The following is a 23,993-nucleotide window of genomic DNA, read 5'->3' as shown; positions in this document are numbered from 1 at the left end:
TTAGCCGAGGCCACACAAATGCCGTTTGATAAAAGATATTTTTTGTTTTTTGTTTTTTTGTTTTTTTAGGCTTTTTGTCTTAAATAGTTTTTAAAATTAATATAACTTCTTATTTTAGTTTCAAAAATTTAAAATTAAATGAAGTGTCTTTGAAATTGTCCATCATCAATCATTCTAATCATTATATAAGAAATTTCAGTTAAATTCAAGATATTTTTATCAAATCAACGTCTCCCTTAAACGGATGATTTCTTCCATTTAACGTAGACTTATCATAAAATGACCAAAATGATTGATAGTTAATAATCAGATACCGTTTCTATCAATTTTAAATCTTATGGATAAAAAAGATGAGTTATGACAATCTTAAATACCTTTTCGCTTAAAATGATAATTTTTTTAAAGAAAAGCTAACGAAAAAGAAAAAAAAACTTTTCTTTTAATAAAAAGCTCTTTTAAAGGTATAATAAATAGTATAAATATGATTTTTCGTTAAAAGTGAAGAGAAAAAAACCCTGTTTTTTGTAATATGTTGAGGGGGATTTTTAGGGTGCCGGTTGGAGTAATTTGGACTTTTAAGCCATTATGACCGCCAGATTGACACGTCGGAGAAATAGTCCATATTTGTATCAAAGGTCATTCCGCGTTTTTATATATTAATATGTGCCCTTTGACTTTTGTAGATTTGCTGATCTTCCCCAAGTAATGAGAAACTTCCCTTCTCACCAATTTTTTTCTCCCAAGATATTGCGTCATTGACTCATTGGTCATATTTTCCGTGAAGCCAATTTCGTTGTGATATTGTATCTTATCTCTACAGTTATTTACTTGATTTTCTGCTTTGACAGCTACAGTTAGGTTGTTCATGAGTGTATTTGTAGTTCTTATCTTTCTCGTTGAAAATAAAGCATGTTAAATAATAGCATCGTATAATCTATTAATTAGTTAGTATTTATGTTTGAATTTTTTATGTTTTTTATGATTCCACACTTTGAATATAGTACTTTGAAATACGACAGATACAATGAGAATTTTAAGATATTGTAAAAATCATTGATCACACTGAAAATTACTTAAGAGCATCGCCCATACAATGAGAATGAAACATTGTGTTGCCCTAGTTTGAATTTTACTATAAGCTTGATTCCCATTTTGTTTCTTTACCTCTCTTCTATCATGTAGATTTGCTAATCTTCCCCAAGTAATGAGAAACTTCCCTTCGCACCAATTTTTTTCTCCCAAGATATTGTGTCATTGACTCATTGGTCATATTTTCCGTGAAGCCAATTTCGTTGTGAACTTCGTTGTGATATTGTATCTTATCTCTACAGTTATTCAATTGATTTTTTGCTTTGACAGCTACAGTTAGGTTGTTCATGAGTTTATTTGTGGTTCTTATCTTCCTCGTTGAAAATAATAGTATCATATAATCTATTAATTAGTTAGTATTTATGTTTGAATTTTTTATGTTTTTAATGATTTCACACTCTGAATATAATGCTTTGAAACACGACGGATACAATGAAGATTTTAAGATATTGTAAAATTCATTGATCACACTGAAAGTTATTTAAGAGCACCGTCCATACAATAAGAATGGAACATTGTGTTAGCCTAGTTTGAATTTTACTATAAGCTTGATTCCCATTTTGTTTCTTTACCTCACTTCTATTATGTTTTATGTCGTCGTGTTTTACTTTCTTTCTTTCGTTTGTTTCTTTCCTTAACTGAATCATTTATTACATTTAACTGTGAGTTATAAGCTATTGTATTGTGTTTTCGTCAAGAATTTATCATATATAGTATACTAACGTTGTCGCATATATATGACTTGTTATTTTTGTAGTTTATTCTGGAGAATTATGCTATTATCTGATTTCTACCGACGTCGTTACTTGTACTTTAAACTTCTCCGTAAAGCAATAAACTTTGCAATTTCTTTACATTCCTACGTAACTAGGGAGTGGATCCAACAAACCAACGGTGGAGCTTCTTCCTCTGCCAACTCTTTTAATGGTCTTTGGTTTAAGATTTGGAAAGCATCGATCCCTTTGAAAGTAAAAGTAGGAATGTAGATGCTATGTCACAACATTATCCCCACAAGATCCAATTTCCGAAAGCGTCGTATTGAGGTTGATCCTTCGTGTGTCTTATGCAACTCAAATGAGGAGACAACTGCTCATCTCTCGAAAGAATGGCACTATGCTAAATGTGCTTGGTTATCCTCTCCTTTTGGTATCCACCCAAGCTTTGCATCATTATTGTCAATGAGAGATTGGGTAAAGGAGATTTCAGAGCATGCCCCAGCCCAGTTTGATGGTTTTATGATGATTTGTTTGGCAACACCGTCACCCAGAAATGGACAGCGGTGCCCTCTGGCTGCCCAAAGTGCATGGGACTTTGAGTGAAATGTTGGTGGGGGAGAGGATCATCATTTGCGTTTCCTCTAGATTTTTGTGGAAGCTGCATGTAAGAGCTTTCAAGATGTCCTCTCACCTTTGCAGGCAGAGGCCCTAGCTCTCCGAGAAAGTGTGGCAATGGCGGCAATAAGGGGTTTTCAACGACTTGATATTGAATGCGACTCATTTCAAATTGTATCGGCAACTATGGGCCCATAACCAAATTGGTCAAGAATTTGGCCAACTTGTAACACTTTCTCTTTCATTAACAAAATCCTATCGTTTCCTTAAAAAAATAACTATTAGCAGATTAATTAAAATAAGAAAATGGAAGAAAAAGACCAACCATTTGAATAGTGCAAGTCTTCAAGGATAAAATAAGAAGATTCCATGATTCCATCTTACAATTAAGAAGATGGAAAAAGGTCTCTTGACTCTCTGGCCTTTTCTTTTCAGCTTTAGTTTGGCTGCTTTGGAGTAAGAATATACCTTCGTCCAGATTAAGCATCTGTTGTCTTATGTTAATGAGATTTAAAATAAGACATTAAAGTGATCGGTTGTATAAAAAATAAATAAGAGATTTATCGTCATTTTTTATTTATGTCAAAATTATAGGGCAAGTTCCACCCCAACGGGCCATAATAATTCACCTTGAAAGCACAAATTAATATGAAATATCTGATGTCTAATCGATATGTTTTTATTCATAAGATTGGAAATTAGTTTATCATCTTTGTGTGGTTGAAACTTCGACTAATTGCCACAATGAATAGACCAAGTATTGCTGGCTTTTCAAGTTGCCTCGTGAATTTGTATACATGTGTTGAAGGCTTGAAGCCAGTCCAAACATCAATTCGAAAATGACCAGAAAAAAAAAAAAATATATATATATATATATATATAGAGAGAGAGAGAGAGAGAGAGAGAGAGAGAGAGATAATAGTAGCAATTGTCATTAATTTTTGCTCAATTGAATCTTTGGTTCCTGAATTTTTAATTCGTGAGTATCGAATCATTGATCTTGAACTTGTAATAATATGGAGTAATAGTTATTTTGGGTAACTTTGTTTCCATCCATTTTTTGCCTCCTTAAACTCTTCACTTTGGATGAGATTTATAACGGAATTAGTCAAAAAGACGATTGTTCCAAATGATAACAAATTCAGCGACCAATACTCATAAATTTTTTGTTCAAAACCAAAGCTCCAATTGGGCAAAATTCAGATAGCAAAATTCAGGTACATTGCTCCAATTTTATCCATAAAACATTACAAGAAATATTATAGCTCGCTAACTTTCATTTGTTCCACCATTTTTTCATCTGTTTATTGCTGACCACTCTTTCAGTACAAGACAGTCTTACATACAAATTATTAATTTTTATTGAAAATTTGGTCGATGAATAAGGCACAAATGACATTAATAATTCTTGTTTTGATAGCATCCATCCTCGGGGTATTGCATGAATATATATAATATGCCAATACCAATAGAACTTGATTGAGTATCCACTGCAACAAAACTCTTATTCCTCCATCTTTTATGGAATGTTATATAATGATGAAGACGATGATTGCATCACATTAAGTTTTTTTTCCCCTTTAAGATAAGCTAGAATCTGAAATATAGAGAGGGAAAAAACACACCAATTATCAGCAATTAAACACGTTTATAGAGAATGGTTGGATTCGTGGCACCTCTTCTTTTACATAACTTTTTACACATATTTGTAGGGCTCACTTTATAATGTATTTCAACGATACCATAAAGAAAGTTGGGGTTCCATTATAAAACTAATTGGCAATATAGGAAATAGATCAACTTACTCATAAGCTCATGCAAGGTCCCTTATCCCATCAATGTGGGATTCATTATCAAACACATTTTCTAACGTGTGGCGAATTTTCAAGCCTAATACATGAATAACACAAACATGATAAATTTTCAAGCCTAACACATGAACCATCAATGTGGGATTCATTCTCAAACACGTTTTCTAACATGTGGCGAATTTTCAAGTCTAACACTTGAATAGCACAAACAGGACGAATTTTCAAGTCTAACACATGGATAACACAAATGGAGTGACGAGGAGTACGTGTGGCATTGAGCTTCACATATAGGATAACTTGCTCTTATACCATGAAGAAAGTTGGAGTTCCACCATAAAACCAATCGGCAATATGGGAAGTAGCTCAACATGTTATAAGCCCTTGCAATGTTTATCCTTAATTTCACCAATGCGGGACTCTTTTTACTTTCACATTCTCAAATCTTCTAAGTCTACCAAAAATCACCCAAATCGAAACTATATGACCATTGGATTAAGGGGGATTTCTTTATAGAATCGTGTTAGTGATTTTCCTAAACTACAAATGAATGTCTTAATGTTTTTGGATTTATCTAATTTTTTTAAGAATGATTTATGAATGATGTTTTAAAAGATAGACAATTCGGCTCGTTGAAATACATTACAGAATGAATCCTACATAAATATGTGTAAAAAATTGTTTAAAAAAAAATGCTGTTACGGATCCGTCCCTAGAGAATATATAATATATATGTAGAGATTTAATGAAATACCTCGCTCATGCATGGTCGCGAATCTGGACTCGTCTCTGTGCACTGAGATGCAGTATACATAACTCTAAACATTTCATGTATGTCTACGTCCCACTTTTCATCTAATAACTCGTGGAATGCTCCTTTCATCAACAATGGACGGGCCTATATATATAAGCCAAAGATCAATATTAAGTACTGACATGTAAAAACAAAGTCATCTCCGAATGGAGAAGAACTTTCATACAATGAGATGCTGCTGTGATGATATTTTAAGTCAGTCACATTATTATATGCGAAGTTAAGGCTCATAACAATGCATGAATGATTGACTTGAGATATTGATGCAAGTATGCAGCCTATAAAGGAAAATAGCTTAATTTACTGACCCATTCAATTAAAGTTTTGTCGTCCCGTGGCACAGATGTTTTGCAAAACAGCCTCAAAAGCAAGATTCCATAGGAGAAGATGTCGGATTTTAATCGAACACATGATTCCAGGTCTATATAATCGCGGAGGGAAAACCTTATAAACACCAAAATATATAACGAGTCAATGTACATGAGGAACTATTAAGCTATTAAATATAGATTTATGCATACTTTTGGTTGGGGATTGGCTTTGATAATTGCTTAAGATGAAGCCATGTAGCTTTCCCGAAGCCAGAGATCTATTACAAGCACACAGTTGATTAAAATCAGACCAAGCATCCTCAATATATAATGTGCAAATAAATCAAATGAAATTTTGGGCTAATTAATTTCGAATTTCACCAGCGGAAGTAAATCACGTTGCAGAAAAATATTGCTCATGAGTAATTCGCCGTGAACAATAGGGCCCTGAGGACATTCTTCATGCATATATCGAACCCCTCGGGCAATTTCTATTGCTATCTTCAGTCTATCTTGAAATGTCAATATCAAGTGATTTGCTACAGAACCTGTGCCTGCAGTAACAGTAATACAACATATATTGATTAAGTAAACAAACATGACGAATTACGAATATAATTAGGGTGGTTAATTTTATTGACACTCTAAAATAGTCAATCACGCTTTTGAACCCCTAATAACAACTAACCGTTGACATGATTACGATGAAACTTAATTACAAATTTACCATAGAGGTTTGCTTCCAACGAGCCTCTTTTCGCAGAGGGAAATATGAGAATCATAGTATTGTCACAATTGCAGTAACCAGCGAGGCTCAATATATTCTTGTGATGCATAGACAAGGCCGCTTTCTTTTCAGCTTCAAGAACGCCCCTACTATTACCAGGAGAAGTACTAGTACAAGCAGTCGTGTTGTATCTCATCACCATTACTTGTGACCCGTAAACAGGCTCCCAGAATCCCTCATACACCGAATAGTCACTCTTCTCATCAGCAAGAATCCTTGTCCTAAACCCAAATGTCATCTCTTCAACTGTTTCCCAGCTCACCTTTAGGGGTAGCCCTAGCACCAAATCAGGCTGATCACTGAATCTTCTTGAAGAATTATTGTAGTTATGCAGAGAAGCCTCATCTAGAACCTTTTGATCACTTTCTTGATGTGCCTCCAGCGTCATGTTCCCTATTGATCTATTCAATTTTCTTCTCCTACTCCTCCTGCAATGTTGCTCACGATCCCTTCCAGAGCTTATCGTCGGTTCATGTAAGAAGGTAAATACAAAAATGGATTCCTGATCAACACTCGGTACATGAGACGCATTGCGTTGCAGTGGACCAGTTTCTATAAGTTGGAAATGATCATTGGGGTACTGTTTAATAATCAGAAATTAAATCATTTACTTTTTTCGTATAAATCGAGCTAGATTTTTAGTTATTGCCACCTAAAACCAAGAAAGACGTGATTAACTATTCCTTGGTAGGACCGACGGCTGCAGGAATATTGTCTTATAGCTTCTTTGATTACTGAGTGTTCCGGCCGTTTGCTTTTAAGTTTTAAATTTGATCACCAATATTGTGAAGTCGACTTAGTAGTATTTGGTTATCCTTGTCAAAACTTGTAATCACATAAGCTCTTTAGATCAATTTTCATTAGATTAGACTTTAGGGGTGCGTTTATTGCACTGGACTATCTCAGACTGGACTCGCTTCAAGAACTAAATTGGACTGGCTTAGACTAGACTAAGTTGGACTAGTTTAGTGAAGCGTTTGGTGTAGTGTCGGACTAAGAAGTAGGATAATAAAAAAAATGAAAAAAAAACCCATGATATATTACAAAATATTTTATTTTCTTCAACTTCAATTTCAACCAAATATTAACGTTATTCCTGTTAAACATTTCATCTTCTCCATGTTCAAAGTATGTTGGTGTCACTCAAATACCATATTTAATCCAACCTCCTTTCTTCTTCTAGCAATTGCCACCAGTGCCATCTACCATACTAGATATTGCAAATTCTTGAGATTTCATAACCAACAATTGATAATTTGTTTCACATTTAAACAAAAACCCATCCACAACAAAGCAACCCATCACAATTTTTCCCCAAAAATATCAAATTTACACAAAAGAATCAATGTGGGTTTTGCGAATAAGGAAATATACCAACAAGAACAAATAATACAAAAGCCATATATCAGATCTAGCAAAAACATATACATACATATATGTGTGCGTGTATGTATATGTGTGTATATATATATACATATATATACAAACCCAGAAAATGGGGCTTTCTATAATCTCAGCTTAAATTAGAAAGAACCACCATTGCAAACAGCATTAAACCAAACGAAACATATTCAAAAAGCTGAAATTCATATTATATTACCAAAAAAAATAAGCAAATCTGAGGAAGATTGAGGATATATGGCATTACATCTTTCCATCTGAAAATATCAGTTCTTCGTGTCCAGATGGACTTCGCGGCCAACATCATCTGAATTCAACCTCCTTCTGAGCGAGCTGGCGCGGTGCTACGACGGTGGTAGCCATCGTCGAGACTTAGATAGAGAGAGCGGGAGATAACCTTGGGAAATGGAGTGGGGTGGCGCCGGCATCGATCTGGGCCTCAGATCGAATCGACCCATCGGTGGGTGCTAATTCGATTTTGGGATTTAGGGGTGGGTGGTAATGAGATAGAGCAGGGAGATAAAAGAAGATCCATGCAAGGAAGGAGTGGAGGATTTGACATCGAGGTCGTTGATTACGATGAGCAGTGAACAGACGAAGCAGACGAAGGAAAGGCTTAGCAGTCCGCTGCATTTTGGGGGGTTTCGCTAAGAACCTCTAACGAGGTCTCTAGTCGAGGCGAATCCCGTTTAATCCCACTAAAACTAGTCCCTGGGATTACCAAACACGGGACTACACTAATTTTTAACGTAGTCCAATCCAATGAGGGCTAGTGAACTCAAACAAACACACCCTAGGATACTTGGTATTGAAGTCTGAGTTATGAAAAATCAAAGTGTAAATGGTGCTGCCTCAACTCAAGTGAGGTTTGTATATCCATATGCATTTCACGTTTAAATTTCTTATGCGAAGGAAGATCCTCTCTAGATCCTCTTTGTGAGGATCCCGAGGATCCTTCAATCATGTCGTTCATCATATATCGTGTGGCCAGTTTTCATCAAGTACTATTTAGATTCAATTTTAAATAAAAAAAATTACAATGATTTATGACCGCACGATGTACGATGTAAGTTCTACGTGTATTTTGCACATGATTTTTGGCACACATTTTCAGAAAACCCACATGGGATGACCTAACACCTTTTGCCCGAGAATTAGTCTTTCACCATTGATATTTTCATATGTTTTGCATTTGACACATGTCTTGCAGTGTATTTGGTTGCTACAAACAAAAATATCTTGGTTAATTTTAATAGGGTTGGAGGATCTCATTTCCTCCTTGGTTAGAAAAATTATATTTTCAATAGTGTTTTAAGCTCCCCAAGCCTCCTCCTTGTGTTCTTCACAAACCCTAGCTCCAACTACCTTTTTCATGCATTAAATCTTGTGCGAACTCTTCTACATCATTTCTGAAAATGTTTGCACTGTTCATAGTTAAACTTATTTTCAAATCTTCAAGTAGACCTTAGTTTTGGATTCTCAATTAATTTCTTCTTTTCAACTGTTTGATTGAAGAAATTGACTGGTCAGCATTTGAATTCATAGTTGCATGTCTCTTTCATATCTTCGTATTATTTGCATGGTTCATGCTTCGTCTCGATGCCACAAGGTGATGAGCTCAACGGATGAAGTTGCTTTCCTAAAGTCTGAAAAGTACTTCAGCTAGTGTAATATAAGGTTGCACAAAGGTACAAGTTACTCTTTAGAATAGGTCTGAGAATTTAGCTTATTGTGGTTAACTTTATATGAACCTTATTTTACACTAGTGCACTGGACTCCTTGAAGTCCCCAGTTTCTTTTAAATTAGTTAGGGATTTTTCCGGTCAAAACCTATTGTGTACACTTCCCCCTAACTTGCTTGCGTATGTAGTTATTAATTTGTATAATGAACTTATTGAATGTGAATGTGTTCAAGTTTGTGAATTCATGTTGTGAGATATATATGGGTAAAAGTTGTTAGTTGGACATTCTAGTTAATTAAGTTTATTTCTTGGAATTGTGTTTTCATAGCTGGCAAACTTGTATCTAGTTGACTAGCTCTCCTGATTAGTCTACTGTGAAAAGTTTAATTTTTATTTGCAAGATATTCCACTTGATACTAATGTCAATATTCCCCATACATTCATACTAATGTCATCACACTTCATTAACATATTAACATACTACATATGGATATGGTATGGTCCAACGAGCTAAAATATGTTATCTAATTTTTTCTTTCACACATTATCTCCACTTTTTGCAAATGCTTGAGAGATCACATTTTGTAAACCACATTTGAACTATGGAACCTACTTGTGTTGTGGACTCTACCTCTATTAGAGGGATAGTTTAGGTTTTTTTCACAAAATATGGTCTCCCTAATATTACCCACTCTAGTTTTTGTGCTAATTAACTATGGAAAATGATAGAGAGGCCATGTTATTAGACCACGTGATATGACAGTTAATAATTGGATACATTCTTTAATAATTTAAATAAAGAATCCAAACATCAATTACCACATTTTGTAATCTACAAAATATAATTTAAATATATGATCTCGCTAGCATTACATATTAACTATATAGCATAGTGCAACAACATTGTTTTGATTAATACAATTAGCAGAAGAACATTGTATTTATGAAAAAAAAATTTGTCTGGGCACGCAAAAAAATTCATCATGCATTTATCTTTCTTTTTATACGAATTTTACTTTGTGATTATATATTTGAAATGCGTAATGACAGTTTCAAAGTGTTAAACGTTTATATGAACACAATTTGACTAGGTTAAGAAAGTGGTCTTGTTAGGGGCTTCCCTTTTTCTTCTTTTGATTAACACTGAGACCCAACACAAAAACACTAGACCATAAATAATTTACAGACAATACTTAACCGGCAATATTAGGATCTTATTTTTTTGAGCAAACTTGGCATTATCAGACAGTAGTGGAGTCATAAATTTATAACGATGGGGTCAAAAAATTACTTTAGAAAATTGAGCATACTTCCATTTATAATTGTCGACAAGGTGTTCTCATATTTTGGCAACGTTGTATCACAAAATCCTTATCAATAGAATCAAATACATTTTTTCAGTGCACACAACCAAACTATCATTCAACCATTCATCACACATCCTATTACGATGTGGATTCTTCACAACATTCATCACCGAAAAAGCTTTTTCAACGGAAGCAGTTACAACGGGTAAAATCAATGTTAATTTCACTAGCAAGTACACCAAGATATAATGTTTATCCCTCTTTGTCTCCACCAACTTTTGCTCCTAAACTATTGACATCAGTTGACATGATCGCTCGGAAGTTGTTGGCGTCTGCCAACAAGCTTGCAATATGACTTAGTATATGACCTCAGGCTTACCGAGACTTGATGACATGCCAATTTGCATGTTATTTCGTCCAAAAAATTTTGGATGCTACGCAAGATTTTCTTACTGACCTCCTAAATAAAATTTCTTGGATCCGCCATTGGATGTCAATGCCACTGCATTGGCTCCGCTACTATTATTAGATATGGGATATTATATATAAGTGATCAGATCCATATTGTTACTGCATAAAGTTTACTATATAACATGAATATATATAGTACGTGCATATATACGTAGGTCGAGAGAAATCGCAGTGGACAGAGAAAGAAGAAGAAGAATCGATCGGTACCATTAAGTACACAGATGTTTAGTTAACATATTTCCTTAATATTGAGTATTTATATCTTGTACACAGAGATGATCGAGTTTATTTATCGATAACTAATTTAACGACAGAGTGGTGGGTTCTGTACGCCCTTTGATGTAATCTTGGCGTTGAAACACTCAGATGTAAGCGCCGTGCTTTTCATACTGGTGCCCTGGTAGGAAAAGTTAATGTCGGTCAACTCAACACCCTCGCATGGGTTTGCAGAGCTGCAAGCTAACGAAACGGCTACGTTTCTGGCTGAGGTGCCCCTAATGTTTCTGAAGTGAACGTCACTGATCTTCCACTTTGATGCTGGTCCAGAAGGTGGTCCAGCTCTTTCCTGCATGCATGCAGTACCAAAACAATAAATTACATACAATAAATAACGATTAATTAACTTAAAGTTGGTGCAAAGATTAATTGAATCACTAATTATGCATGAACTGCGCATGAACATGAATACGTACGCTCTTTTTCTTCCCACCTTGCAGTGCCTAAATAAATTAAGCAAGTTTAAAAGTGAATTAATTTGATCCTTTTAATGAAATTAATTAGCATTAGTTTAATTATTATTTACGTGTGCATGCATGCGTACCTGCTTTTTTAATCCTGCTCCTACCTTCTTTTCTAATCCTGCTCTTACCCTCTTTTTATTTCCTGACACTACCATCTTTTTATTTCCAAAGATGTTTTTCTTTACCTTCTTCTTGTCACCGTAGTTCTGATCTATGACAACAGGGTTTTGAACTTGGTCCATGATAATGTCTTCGTAGATGATTCCGGACGCTTCTCCTGCACTTTCGCCAGCCCAAGTCTTGATTCTGGCACCGTTGGTGGTGTTTCTCAATGTGCAGTTGCTCACGAGAATCTGACTGACGCTCAGTTCGTCGGCGTACTTTCCGAGGCTCCCGATGCTGATGCCATGTCCTGGACCACAGGTGACGTTCTTAACGGTGATATCATGAGAGCCTTGGCCGATGGAAACGCAGTCATCGCCAGTTGCCATAACGCTGTTAAGCACTTTGATTTGGCTCGAAGTGCTGATGTGCAGGCCATCTGTGTTAGGGCTATCTCCAGGAGCAATGAGGTGGAGATTGCTCATTGTCACATTTTTGCAGCCGAACATGTGTATGTGGAAGAATTTGCTGTTTAAGGATGTGATCCCTTCGATCAGGGTGTTGTTTACTTTGTTCAATTTAAGTGACTGCATGCATGCAACAATTGAATCAAAGAAATGGTCACCGTCACTTAAAATAAAACTCGAAGTTTGAGAACATAATCGGAGATGTTACGCTAGATAGCTCACCGATGGGGGATTAGAAGCGCTGTTGGATTCCTTGTTGTCTCTGGTTTTCCATACATCCTGACCTTGCCCGTCAAAAGTTCCGTCACCGGTGATGATCAAGCCGTCAACCAACTCAAATGTAAACCACTCGGGAGAGGAGTATTGACTGAGATCAGTGCTGGCTTTGACATATCCTTGAACTTCAACGACGATGGGCTCAGTTGAGCTGTTGCATGGCCCTTGGAACACCACAGGTCCTGTCAAGAATGTTCCCTTGGGGATCACAACCTTAGTTGGACCACTGTAGTTTCCTCTGCATGCGGCTACCCATGTCCGGATGAATGCCTACATACAACATAATATTTTGTGTTATCAATCCGTGAATTCAAATTACTGAATAACGAGATATAGCATTGAATTGAAATTGTGTTATCGATTTCTAGAATCTCACCGATCCATTTTCCTCTTCAGGGCTTTCACCCGCTCCGGTTTCATCCGGTCCCGATTCATCAATCTTCTCATCAGCAAAACTCTCCTCCGCAGAACCACCGGGGAGGCCTGGTATACCTCCACCGGGCAGTTCCTGTACACTCAACTTGCCAACAACATTAGCCTTGTTACCTCCTCCTTTCATCTGTTCTTCGGTCTTAGCACCGAAGGCCATGACATCAAACACTTTCCTATTGGTGGCGTCGAGAACGCTCCGGCGGGCACCACCCCTATAAAGATGTCCACGGGATGTAGATTGGGCCACGCAAGAAAGCAAAGCGAAGCCGAGAAGAAACACAGCCTTGGCTGATGCTCTTCTTGCAATGCCCCGCATATTTGGCAACCTCAATCCCATAGACATCTTTCTATGTACAGATTTATTTTTTTAACTTTTTATTTTTTGAACTTTTTATTTTTTGCTTTATTACAAGAATGGACGATGCGGGCCTCTATATATCAATCTCCATCTATTTTTAGAAGCTCCAACCGCAAAACGATCTCAAACAGAACGCGATTTTATTGTTTAATTTCAACGGTAAATCTATGTTTAGTCATGTAAAAAATAGTAAACGAAGACCTATTTGATTGTTTTTTCTTGGTTATTAACCTATTTGGTGTTTTGTGATCCCCTACACCACTTATTCAAAAGAAAATCCTACACTTTCCGATTTGCAGCAAAAATGTTATTTTTATCATATTTTTTATACTACATTTATACCATGTGATAGTGAGCTTTACGTTCATTAGAAATGTAATACGAAAAATATGGTAAATGTATTATTACTCGGCTTGCAAACCATTGGAATGCGGGACCCACGGATCCAAGCAGTTCAGCTTTTTTACAAACTTGGGCCAAAGTAGGCCCAAATGATTCGTGATTTAGAACTCGGCATTGAGGCTTTGAGATGATCATTTGTATTGGTTTTGACAAAAATCACAAACTCACAACTTGGGCCAAGTCAATCCCGTTTGGAAAGATTTTTCTAAATAATTTTGTTCATATAACTGTTTTTATTAAAAAAGAAAAAGGTTGAAAATTTTAAAAATATATATATTTTTATGGAAGTTTTTTCTTTTGTTGTCCGTAAATGTTTTTAACAATTTAAAAAAAAAAACACTTTTAAATAGGCTCTAATTGAAGCAATTTTGAAGTGTCGCGTTTTAAATCATGTCATTCATACGACCTACACACAAATAATTTCACCAAAATCATCCTCCTGCACTACGACTTCACTTATCTCTCTCTTGGTTCCAACCACCATGGCTTCGCCAAATAGCTCGCACCACGTGACGTCGAGATCAAAAATTTCATCCCCAAATTAGTGTAAGCAAATGTAATTCGTGATTCAACTCGGGTTCATTTCTCACCTGCCGGACCATGTCATCCCTACAACTCACACACACGCAATTTCACCTAGAGCCATCCCCGTGCATTACGACCTCACTCGCGTCTCTCTTGGTGCCACTCTCCATTTCTTGGCCGAATAGCTTGCACCACATGATAGCTGAATAACTCGCATAACTTGGTTGGGTATAATAAGTGATATAATACAAGTGGTTGAATAATTGAAAAATAAAAAAAAAAATTTCAACCATTTTTATTATAACATTTAATATATCAAACCGTGTTTCTGACGTACTTAAAAAATTCTCAATTTTTTTGGTCTAAAATGTTTATTCTTTATCGTGGGCAACAGGTGGGGAATATTCGACAATAAACCCAAGATAGCATCTTTGAAAAGAAGGTTTCATCGACTCTGACAAATTTTAAAAAGACTAAAAAACTGATTGGGTAAAAACCAGAAACCAGTCGGGCTTTGATGGTTTTTAGACAATGGCAGTGAGTGGTGGTCCCGTAAAGTGTCGACGGGCGTTCCAACTAGCAAAAGTTGCAGAAAAAAAGGTATAAAATAATTACATATCATAATCTTGATCTTATCCATAGATGGATTAACGTTCTTTTTTGTGAAATTAACTCTTTTAAGTATATCATAGCACATAGAGATCATATTGGAATATAAACAACAAAGTGCGTCGATCAAAACCACTAACTTGAGTGTACTCAATTGAGATTTCAAATGATTCAAGTGGATATATATATAGTTGTAAACGCGTTCTTATAAGTCAATGTATTAAAATGATTGAACGTTTCACTATCGTTGTTGAATTTTTTATGAGTTTTATGGCTTTGTTTTAGTTTTGGTTTGTAGGTACGTAGAGCAGGGGAAAGGAATATTGCAGTTGCACGGCCTGACGTGCATGTATTTTCATGTGAACTTGAATATCGTTGTGGAGGCGTTCTTATAAGTTAGTGTATTGAAGTGATTAAACCCTTGACTATCGTTGTTGGATTTTTTATGAGTTTTATGGTTCTGTTTTAGTTTTGGTTGAAGGTATGTAGATCAAGGGAACAAATACTTTAGTCGCACGACTTGATGTGCATGTATTTTCTAGTACACATTTATATCGTTGTGGACGTATTTTTATACATCAATGTATTGAATTTTAATAAGACATGCATGTATTCCCAAGTCGTAAATCAATTCGTTTTAATAAAATTACTAAAGGGAAAATTTGCTCAAAAGATTGATTTTAATGTATTTCTTTTATTTTTATATTGCCATTGGAATTATTATTATTTTTTGTTTGTTAAATTTGCTTGAAATATTTATTTTATTGTAATTTAAAAAGAATACAAAAACACAAGACAAATTTAAGTTGGTCACTTACTGCCCTAACGTTGGTCATACATCACTAGCCTAACACAAGAAATCAAACATGACGTTGATCAAAGTTTATATCAAGACAAAAATTTAACCTAATCGGATTCCTGCATAAAATAATTATTTCTAGACCAAGCTTAAATAAAATGAATTTACTGTTATTGTAACCGTTCAAAGATAGAATCATGTTGAGAAGTCTCATTTAGAACAAAAATTTGCATTAAATACGCAAACCATCATCATAACATCTCCATCCAATTATACAGTGTCTATTATATTTTATTATTTGACCACAAACGCTATAAGAATGACATGTCATTTTCGTAAAGTAACGATTTTCGCACTTTAACTTCTCACACATTTCTTTTTGTTATAACCGTTAGATTGAATAAGTCAATTAGACTCAATAGCCAAGGTTAAACATAAGCGTATAAGAGGCTAAAAGAGCATGAAAATCACTTCCCTAAACTAAAGGGCAGGCAGTATCAAGAGAGATTTTTCAATATGTTCGGAACATAAGGTGATACGTCATTTATTATTATACAAGTGAATGAACAATTGAAAAGAAAAAAACTTTCCTCTATTTATGTAAAAACATATGACATATAGCTAAGTGTTCTGAAGGAACCGGATCCCCTCATGAGATTAAGAGGTTGAGCTTCTAGAGCAAATGATCAAGACCGTTGAAATTTGATCAAACGGCTACAAACATGAATCTCTTTAAAAATTATAATAATTACAATTATTGAATTAAATTTCAATGGTCCGATCTTTTAATCAAGAGATTCAACCCTCTAAGCTCAAGAAGGGATCCGCTTCCATGTTTCAAACACAAACAAACACGTGTTTTTGAGTTATGCATAAGGAAAATGACAGTTTTGGCTTTTGCCTGCGTCTCGAGAATATAGGCGGATGACACACGTCTCCCTCCCCATCCCTCTCTGCTTGCCAGTTGCCACCCACACCGTCTCAGTACACGGTATTCTATACCCAGCCGCCACCACGAGAAATTTTTCATTCAGATTTGGCACGCGGTAGTACACTATGTATTTTTATAGCGAGAAATTTTATTATTTTTAAGTTATTAATTTTTTAATATATATATTTCATTATTTATATGACATATAATGTACCACTCTATGTTGGGTCGCATTGAAAAATCTCTCTCCACAAGATCTGCACCACCAGAAGCATCCCGACTCCTCGGGCCCCACCTCCCTATATTACTTTATAAATACAGGCTTATCTGCTGTTGCCACGTCTCACACTTGCCGCTCTCTCTTCAGTTCTCCCTTCTCATCCAACACTAGCAGAACACAGACGAAGAAGAAGAAGAAGACGACGACGACGACGAAGAAAGATAATTGAATCATGGAGAATCGCCGTAAGTTCACTCGCGCCTTAAGCCTCAGGGAGCGCGTCGAGGACACTCTCTCCGACCACCGTAACGAACTCGTTGCCCTCCTCTCCAGGTTTTCCTCGCGGCTTTGAATTAAATTTTCTTTAGCTCTGTTTGTTTCCCGAGAAAATTTTGAAATATCACCGTGGTGTTAGATTTTGCTGAGTTTTGGTTTGGTTGAAGGTACCTGGATCAGGGGAAAAGAATACTGCAGCCGCACGACCTGATCGATCAGCTCGACATTGTCATCGGCGACGATGAAGCCAAACAGCAGCTCAAAACCGGACCTTTCAGCGAAGTCCTCAAATCCGCACAGGTCTGTACAATTTTCCAATTTTCCATTTTTCTCAGATACTTTTTCTAATTGATTTTATTTTCTCACTGAAAGCTGATATAATTTCCAATTATTTTGCTCATTATTCTATTTTTGCACTGTATTTATTAGTTGATACGTGCTGTGTTTGTTTGTTTGAATCATTTCCGTGTGATCTTTCTGTAATTGAACATAGGAAGAACATAATTTTGAGATGAATTTTTGCGAATTGAAGTTCCGGAAATTCAATTAGTTCTTCCAGTAAATTGTTGAATGTATGTGGAAACCTAAACAGAAAAGGAGGTGGCTTTCACATAAATAAAGAAAAAAGTGTAACATTGCATTGGATAAGCAGACGCATTTTGTCAAGTTTCCAACTTTCGCTATTTTTGGCCAATTTAGAAAGAAATAGAATGGCTTATTGAGAATTGAATGAAAATGGTTTCAGAAGCCTTTTGTTCTACACCTTTGAAATCCGGTTTTATTTTTGCATTGTAAAACTAGCTTTCCACGGATAATAGTTTGTGTATTTTGATCACAGGAAGCCATTGTTCTGCCTCCATATGTGGCCTTAGCAGTTCGTCCAAGACCTGGTGTCTGGGATTATGTTCGTGTTAATGTATATGAGCTAAGTGTGGAGGAATTGACCGTTTCTGAATATCTTCACTTTAAAGAAGAACTTGTAGATGGGGAGTAAGTAAACTGCTTTCTGTGAATAATTTTCTTGTTATTTTGACAATTAACGTTTATATGGACTTATAAACTTTTGAGCTTTATAGTTAACATGGATTCTTTGTCTACTTGTATCAGGTCTAGTGACAAATATGTACTTGAGCTCGACTTTGAGCCATTTAATGCTGCTTTTCCTCGTCCCACCCGATCATCATCCATTGGAAATGGTGTTCAATTTCTCAACCGCCACCTTTCTTCAATTATGTTCCGTAACAGAGAATCGTTGGATCCATTACTTGATTTCCTTAGAGTACACAAATATAAAGGCCATGTAAGTTTGCTGAGCAAAGCTTTCCTAAAAGAGGATTTATCTATGTTTTGTTGTGACCCGATTTGCAATTCACAGTCAGTTTATTTTTATTCAGTTTGTTTAGTTTGACCTTTTTGATATATGGTATGAGTTAGCCTTTTTATTTCATCCTAATAAAGGATTTGTATATTTCCCTAGAAATAAAAAGCATGGAATATAAACTGCTTAAAAATATATAGTTTTTTTTTTTTTTTTTTTTTTAACAAACGATATTAGTAGGGGGTGCCCTTAGCCTCACAATGGGCTAGTAATAATGTGGTTCAAATTCGCCTTTGGCGAGAATCAATTTTCACTTACAAGTGAAGGGGAATGCCACTAGACAGTAGTACTAAGTGGCAAAAATATATAGTATTTAAAGTAATTGATGTTTTCTTATGAGGATTTCTTGAAATATTTAAATTAATTATATTTTTGTAACTTTTTGTAGCCATTGATGTTGAATGATCGGATACAGAGCGTATCCAAGCTTCAGTCAGCTTTAGCTAAGGCTGAGGATCATCTTTCCAAGCTTCAACCCGAGACACCCTACTCTGAGTTTGAATATTTGTAAGCCTAGACAATGTCTATACTGTTTTTGTGCAAGACTGCAACTCCCTTATGGAATCAACAACTGAAGTTGTAATTCCTGGTATCTTATGCTGTTTTTCTTTTCTGCGACCCTTTGTAAAGATTTCAAGGAATGGGTTTTGAGCGAGGTTGGGGCGATACTGCAGTACACGTATTGGAGATGATGCATCTTCTCTTAGATATCCTTCAGGCTCCTGATCCTTCTATATTGGAGACATTCCTTGGGAGAATACCGATGGTGTTTAATGTTGTCATTTTGTCTCCACATGGATACTTTGGACAAGCAAATGTTTTAGGCTTACCCGACACTGGTGGCCAGGTATTCCTTGTCGATTTTTTTCTTTCGTTTTAAATGACTAGCAGGCTTCACAGTACTCATCGTTTATCCTTGTCTTGTTTCATTACCTCTTTTACCTACACTCTGGATGCATTGTAATCTTCTATAATGAGCTTTTAGATGGTTAGCCGTAAATGCAACATACCAAAAAGTTTGCATAACTTATGCAGATTGTCTATATACTGGACCAAGTGCGCGCCCTCGAAAAAGAAATGCTCGAAAGAATTCGCAAGCAAGGATTAGATTTCACGCCAAGAATCCTTATTGTAAGTGTCTTTATCCTTATTGTAGGAATCCTTCATGTAGCTTTTTGGCAGGTAAAGTTCATGCATTATTTTGGTGGTTCAAGGTGACCAGGCTAATACCTGAGGCGAAAGGAACTACATGCAATCAGAGGCTGGAAAGAATATCTGGAACCGAGCACACCCATATTTTAAGAGTTCCTTTTAGATCAGAAAAAGGGATTCTTCGTAAGTGGATCTCAAGGTTTGACCTATGGCCTTATTTGGAGACCTTTGCTGAGGTAAATTTTTTATAACATGTAAACTCTAATTATCGACAACTACTAAATCTCCAACTTGTGCTTTATGTGCTTTCACCATCTTAAGTGGATTTTTTTCTTCTGTCCACGTGCATTCCTATCGTAGCTTGCTAACCCATCTGATGTCACTGCTGCCATTACCACAAGTGACTTCCTTTACTTTGAAAGTAGCACATGACTTCGTTCACTAATTGCATATTCAGAATACTGTAGAAATATATTCTCTTCCAATTAACTAATCCTTACATGCCTTTTCAAACTTTGCCATCTGATATAGTCATTGTTTTTCATGTGTTCAGGATGCTGCAGGTGAAATTGTTGCTGAGTTACAGGGATATCCAGATTTTATTATTGGGAATTACAGTGATGGGAATCTTGTCGCATCTTTGTTGGCTTATAAAATGGGAGTTACACAGGTTCGACATGTTTGCAGCTGTAAAGTTCATCATATTATCTAATGAGAATGTTATCTGATGTTTTTATCTGTGCAGTGTACTATTGCGCACGCATTGGAGAAAACAAAATATCCGAATTCAGATATATATTGGAAGAAATTTGAGGAGGAATACCATTTCTCAACTCAGTTCACGGCTGATCTTATTGCCATGAATAATGCAGATTTCATAATCACCAGCACATACCAAGAGATTGCAGGAACGTAAGTCTCCCTGTACATTGATGCTCTACTTTTTCTTTAGTACAGGGATTATCAGCTCATTTGTGTTTAGTTTATTTGGAATAGAAATAAGCTTATTACATCATTACTTAAGTGTCAATGGTGCTTTTGATTTTGACAATTGGAGTGTTGAAACTCCTTGTCCCAATATATATCGTTACCTTGTTCTTTTTCTGCTGATGTTAGTTTCCTTGGTTGCTTAACTTTTTGTCTCCGTTTTTTCAGGAAGGATACGGTTGGTCAGTATGAGAGCCACAGCTCTTACACTCTTCCTGGGCAGTACCGAGTGGTTCATGGAATTAATGTCTTTGATCCAAAGTTCAATATCGTGTCTCCCGGAGCAGATATGACCATTTATTTCCCTTACTCTGAAAAGCAAAAGAGACTTACCAGCCTCCATGGTTCCCTAGAAGAGTTGCTATATAATCCTGACCAGAATGATGTTCATATGTAAGTTCCTTCATAGTATAACCAAATATGACATGCAATTATTTTGTGGCAGTCACTTGACACAGTGATATTTCTTCTTTATTGGCTCAGTGGCACCCTAAGCGATCGATCAAAGCCCATAATATTCTCAATGGCAAGGCTCGACCAGGTGAAAAATATGACTGGGTTGGTTGAGTGCTATGCTAAATGTTCCAAACTGAGGGATCTGGCAAACCTTGTCATAGTTGCTGGTTACATTGACGCAAAGAAATCACGAGATAGAGAAGAAATTGCAGAGATTGAGAAGATGCATAATCTTATGATTGAGTACAAATTAGATGGTCAATTTCGATGGATTTCATCTCAAACTAATCGAGTTAGTAACGGTGAGCTTTATCGTTACATAGCAGATACAAGAGGTGCTTTTGCTCAGGTACGTAGGGGTCTCTGCGTTTTGTTTCAAATACAACTCCCAGGTTACTTTAATTTACGTTGTTTAGTTTTGTAATTGCAGCCTGCATTTTATGAAGCTTTTGGACTCACAGTTGTGGAGGCTATGAGTTGCGGCCTTCCAACATTCGCCACAGTCCATGGTGGCCCTGCGGAGATTATTGAGCATGGTGTATCAGGGTTTCATATCGATCCTTATCATCCTGAGAAGGCTGCTGCACTTATGGCCGATTTCTTTCAACGTTGCAAGGAGGATCCTAGCTATTGGAATACAATCTCAGATGCAGGCCTCCAAAGAATTTATGAAAAGTTAGTATCTTTTTACACTAGTATAATTAATACTTCGTATTAGCTGCTGCGTTATTGAAGTCAGACGGGTTTTTGTAATATTGCAGGTACACATGGAAGATCTATTCTGAAAGGCTAATGACATTGGCGGGCGTTTATGGTTTCTGGAAGTATGTGTCGAAGCTTGAAAGGCGCGAGACCCGACGTTATCTGGAGATGTTCTACATTCTGAAGTTCCGTGATTTGGTGAGTAGTTAGTAGCTTTCTATCCGATTCTTGCCTTTTAAACCACAACCATCGACGATCTTGATAGAGTTAATGTCACACTTTGCTTGAGATCCTGATAAATTCCTTCGTAAACCTCTCTATGCTTGCATTGTTTCAGGCAAAATCTGTTCCTGAAGCCATTGATGATGCACGTTAAGTTCAACTGCTGAGCTGCTGAGGCCTTGAGCCCGCAACAATCGACTCGCAAGGTAATATGGTTGTACAGATGAAATAAAAGTTACGGTTGCGTATGTATGATTGTAATAAAGCTCTAGCTCTTGTATTGTTATGGACTAAGGGTGACCCCCAAACGAACAAGGCTCCTTGCTTTGCAAGGGTCGGGAGAACGTTTATCGTATGTAGCCTATATCCTTTCTCCATGCAGTTCAACTGACCCAATCCGATGCCTCATTTGGGAATTTTTTTGGTTCCTTGGGATTTCCTTTTGAGTTTCAACAAACTTGCTGACTGGTATCCTCACCTTCACAACAACAAATTGACAACTTGCATAAAATAAGTACACCGCTTTCATAATGTGAATAGAAATTTACGAAAAATATTATATTATTGTCTCAAAACGTCGTAACAGACGGTCGTTCTGGACCTCGACCCTAGCCGCAGAAGCTCAGCATAGCAGAGCATGTGACATCTCATGTACTCTTTGTTAGGACTCAGAATGACCACTTTCTCGCATTTCTGACACCGGACCATATCTGACACGCTGCATACTTATGCAAACAGCTTTTTTGACCAAACGATCTTGTTTCTTGATCTTCCTTCCATGTCTTTCTTTTTCCCCGTTCATTTTTTTTTAATGTTTTTTTAGGTAGAATAGTCATCGGATATGTATAACTTTTTACTTTCGATGCTAATATTGAAAATCAATATAAATAATTTTTGAGTTTGGCCGTTTTCAATCATTTTCGTTATTCTGTGAATAATTTATATTAAATTCAGGATGTTTTTATCTCAAATATTTAATGGTCAATCTCAAATACCATGTTGACTAAAAGTTTTTTTTTTTTTTTTAATGGTCAAATATTTACTCGTTTACCACTAAAGTAGTTACCCACAGTAAAATATTTAATCACTTATCAGTTAGGCATTACATTATCCACTGCCACCATTTCTCATTGTTCTTGATTGTGTTTTTTCTTATTAAACTATAAAGTATAATTATTAAGTCATGTGCTTTGAATCTAAACAAGCCTTCTTGTCGGGTTGTTTTTGGGACCATCGTTGATAAATAATTTGTAATTATCTAACTCCAAATGTTTGTCTTTGGATTCTTACTTTTATTTAGCTCCTTGGGGACAACATCCCATCCAACTATATTTAAAAAAAGAAAAACCATTTGATAGACCTATATACCTATATGTATTTTTAATAAAATGACACGACTAAACATCTAGTAACGGGAATGATAGTAGACTATAATAATAGTACTAATAGTTATGAATTCATATTCAACTTCGGTTTATTCGAATCAAAGAAAAAAAACTTCAATGTCCGACCACATCAGTAAAGTACTTGGGCTTCTGATCATATCTCTAAGTAGCGCTTAGTAAATGGGCCATGTTTGTCGCATTCGTGTTGTTTTTGTATTATATTTGTTTTCTTAATGGATCGTGTTATGCTAAACTCATTATCTTAACGGGTTCGTATTAGGTAACCCAATAACGACCAAATTGGTTGACAAGTCATGTCATTTCATGTAGGATTAACGGGTCATGCAAAAAAATTTCATGTCAAATGTATAGATCTAGTAAACAATATCTTATCGAGTTCTTAACGAATGACCAAATAACGACCTCACTTGTTAACGGGTTAACCCATAATAAGTTTCATTCCAAGTCATGCTAAGTAATTGTTGTTTACTAGGGGACAAAGCACTCAAACAAAGCTATCAAATTAGAATAGTACTAAGAGACAAAAGGTAACCCCAATGGCAAATCTTAGAG

At 36.0% G+C, this 23,993-nt stretch overlaps 3 protein-coding genes across 4 annotated transcripts; 1 reads left to right on the top strand and 2 right to left on the bottom strand.

Moving 5' to 3' along the window:
• Nucleotides 1-5,553: 5,553 nt before the first annotated feature.
• LOC137741785 (calcium/calmodulin-regulated receptor-like kinase 2) lies at nt 5,554-6,528 on the bottom strand. The gene is made up of 3 exons (XM_068481502.1): nt 6,081-6,528; nt 5,735-5,907; nt 5,554-5,631 (listed from the first exon to the last, which is right to left on the bottom strand). Exons 1-3 carry the CDS (start codon nt 6,526-6,528, stop codon nt 5,554-5,556), a joined length of 699 nt encoding a protein of 232 aa, XP_068337603.1.
• A 4,697-nt stretch (nt 6,529-11,225) lies between these two features.
• On the bottom strand, nt 11,226-13,406 carry LOC137743640 (exopolygalacturonase-like). Of its 2 annotated transcripts, XM_068483568.1 has the most exons (5): nt 12,963-13,406; nt 12,533-12,856; nt 11,822-12,430; nt 11,694-11,720; nt 11,226-11,566 (listed from the first exon to the last, which is right to left on the bottom strand). In XM_068483568.1, the coding sequence occupies exons 1-5, from the start codon at nt 13,359-13,361 to the stop codon at nt 11,306-11,308; spliced, it is 1,620 nt and encodes a 539-aa protein (XP_068339669.1). In that variant the 5' UTR covers nt 13,362-13,406; the 3' UTR covers nt 11,226-11,305. The 2 variants fall into 2 exon arrangements, with proteins under 2 accessions (XP_068339669.1, XP_068339670.1); XM_068483569.1 differs by lacking the exon at nt 11,694-11,720 and having other exon boundaries at nt 11,927-12,430.
• Nucleotides 13,407-17,001: 3,595 nt separating this feature from the next.
• On the top strand, nt 17,002-22,416 carry LOC137743622 (sucrose synthase 2). The gene is made up of 15 exons (XM_068483547.1): nt 17,002-17,195; nt 17,306-17,438; nt 17,977-18,128; nt 18,246-18,438; nt 18,905-19,023; nt 19,147-19,363; nt 19,552-19,647; nt 19,731-19,904; nt 20,222-20,338; nt 20,414-20,580; nt 20,824-21,048; nt 21,139-21,460; nt 21,542-21,786; nt 21,873-22,011; nt 22,151-22,416. The coding sequence occupies exons 1-15, from the start codon at nt 17,095-17,097 to the stop codon at nt 22,187-22,189; spliced, it is 2,439 nt and encodes an 812-aa protein (XP_068339648.1). The 5' UTR covers nt 17,002-17,094; the 3' UTR covers nt 22,190-22,416.
• The last annotated feature ends 1,577 nt before the right edge of the window (nt 22,417-23,993 follow it).

This window comes from Pyrus communis, chromosome 8 (genome assembly GCF_963583255.1).
Source record: "Pyrus communis chromosome 8, drPyrComm1.1, whole genome shotgun sequence".
NCBI classification, from domain to species: Eukaryota; Viridiplantae; Streptophyta; class Magnoliopsida; order Rosales; family Rosaceae; genus Pyrus; species Pyrus communis.
Note: the sequence above shows the minus strand (reverse complement) of the source record. Positions and strands in the feature narration are given on the sequence as shown.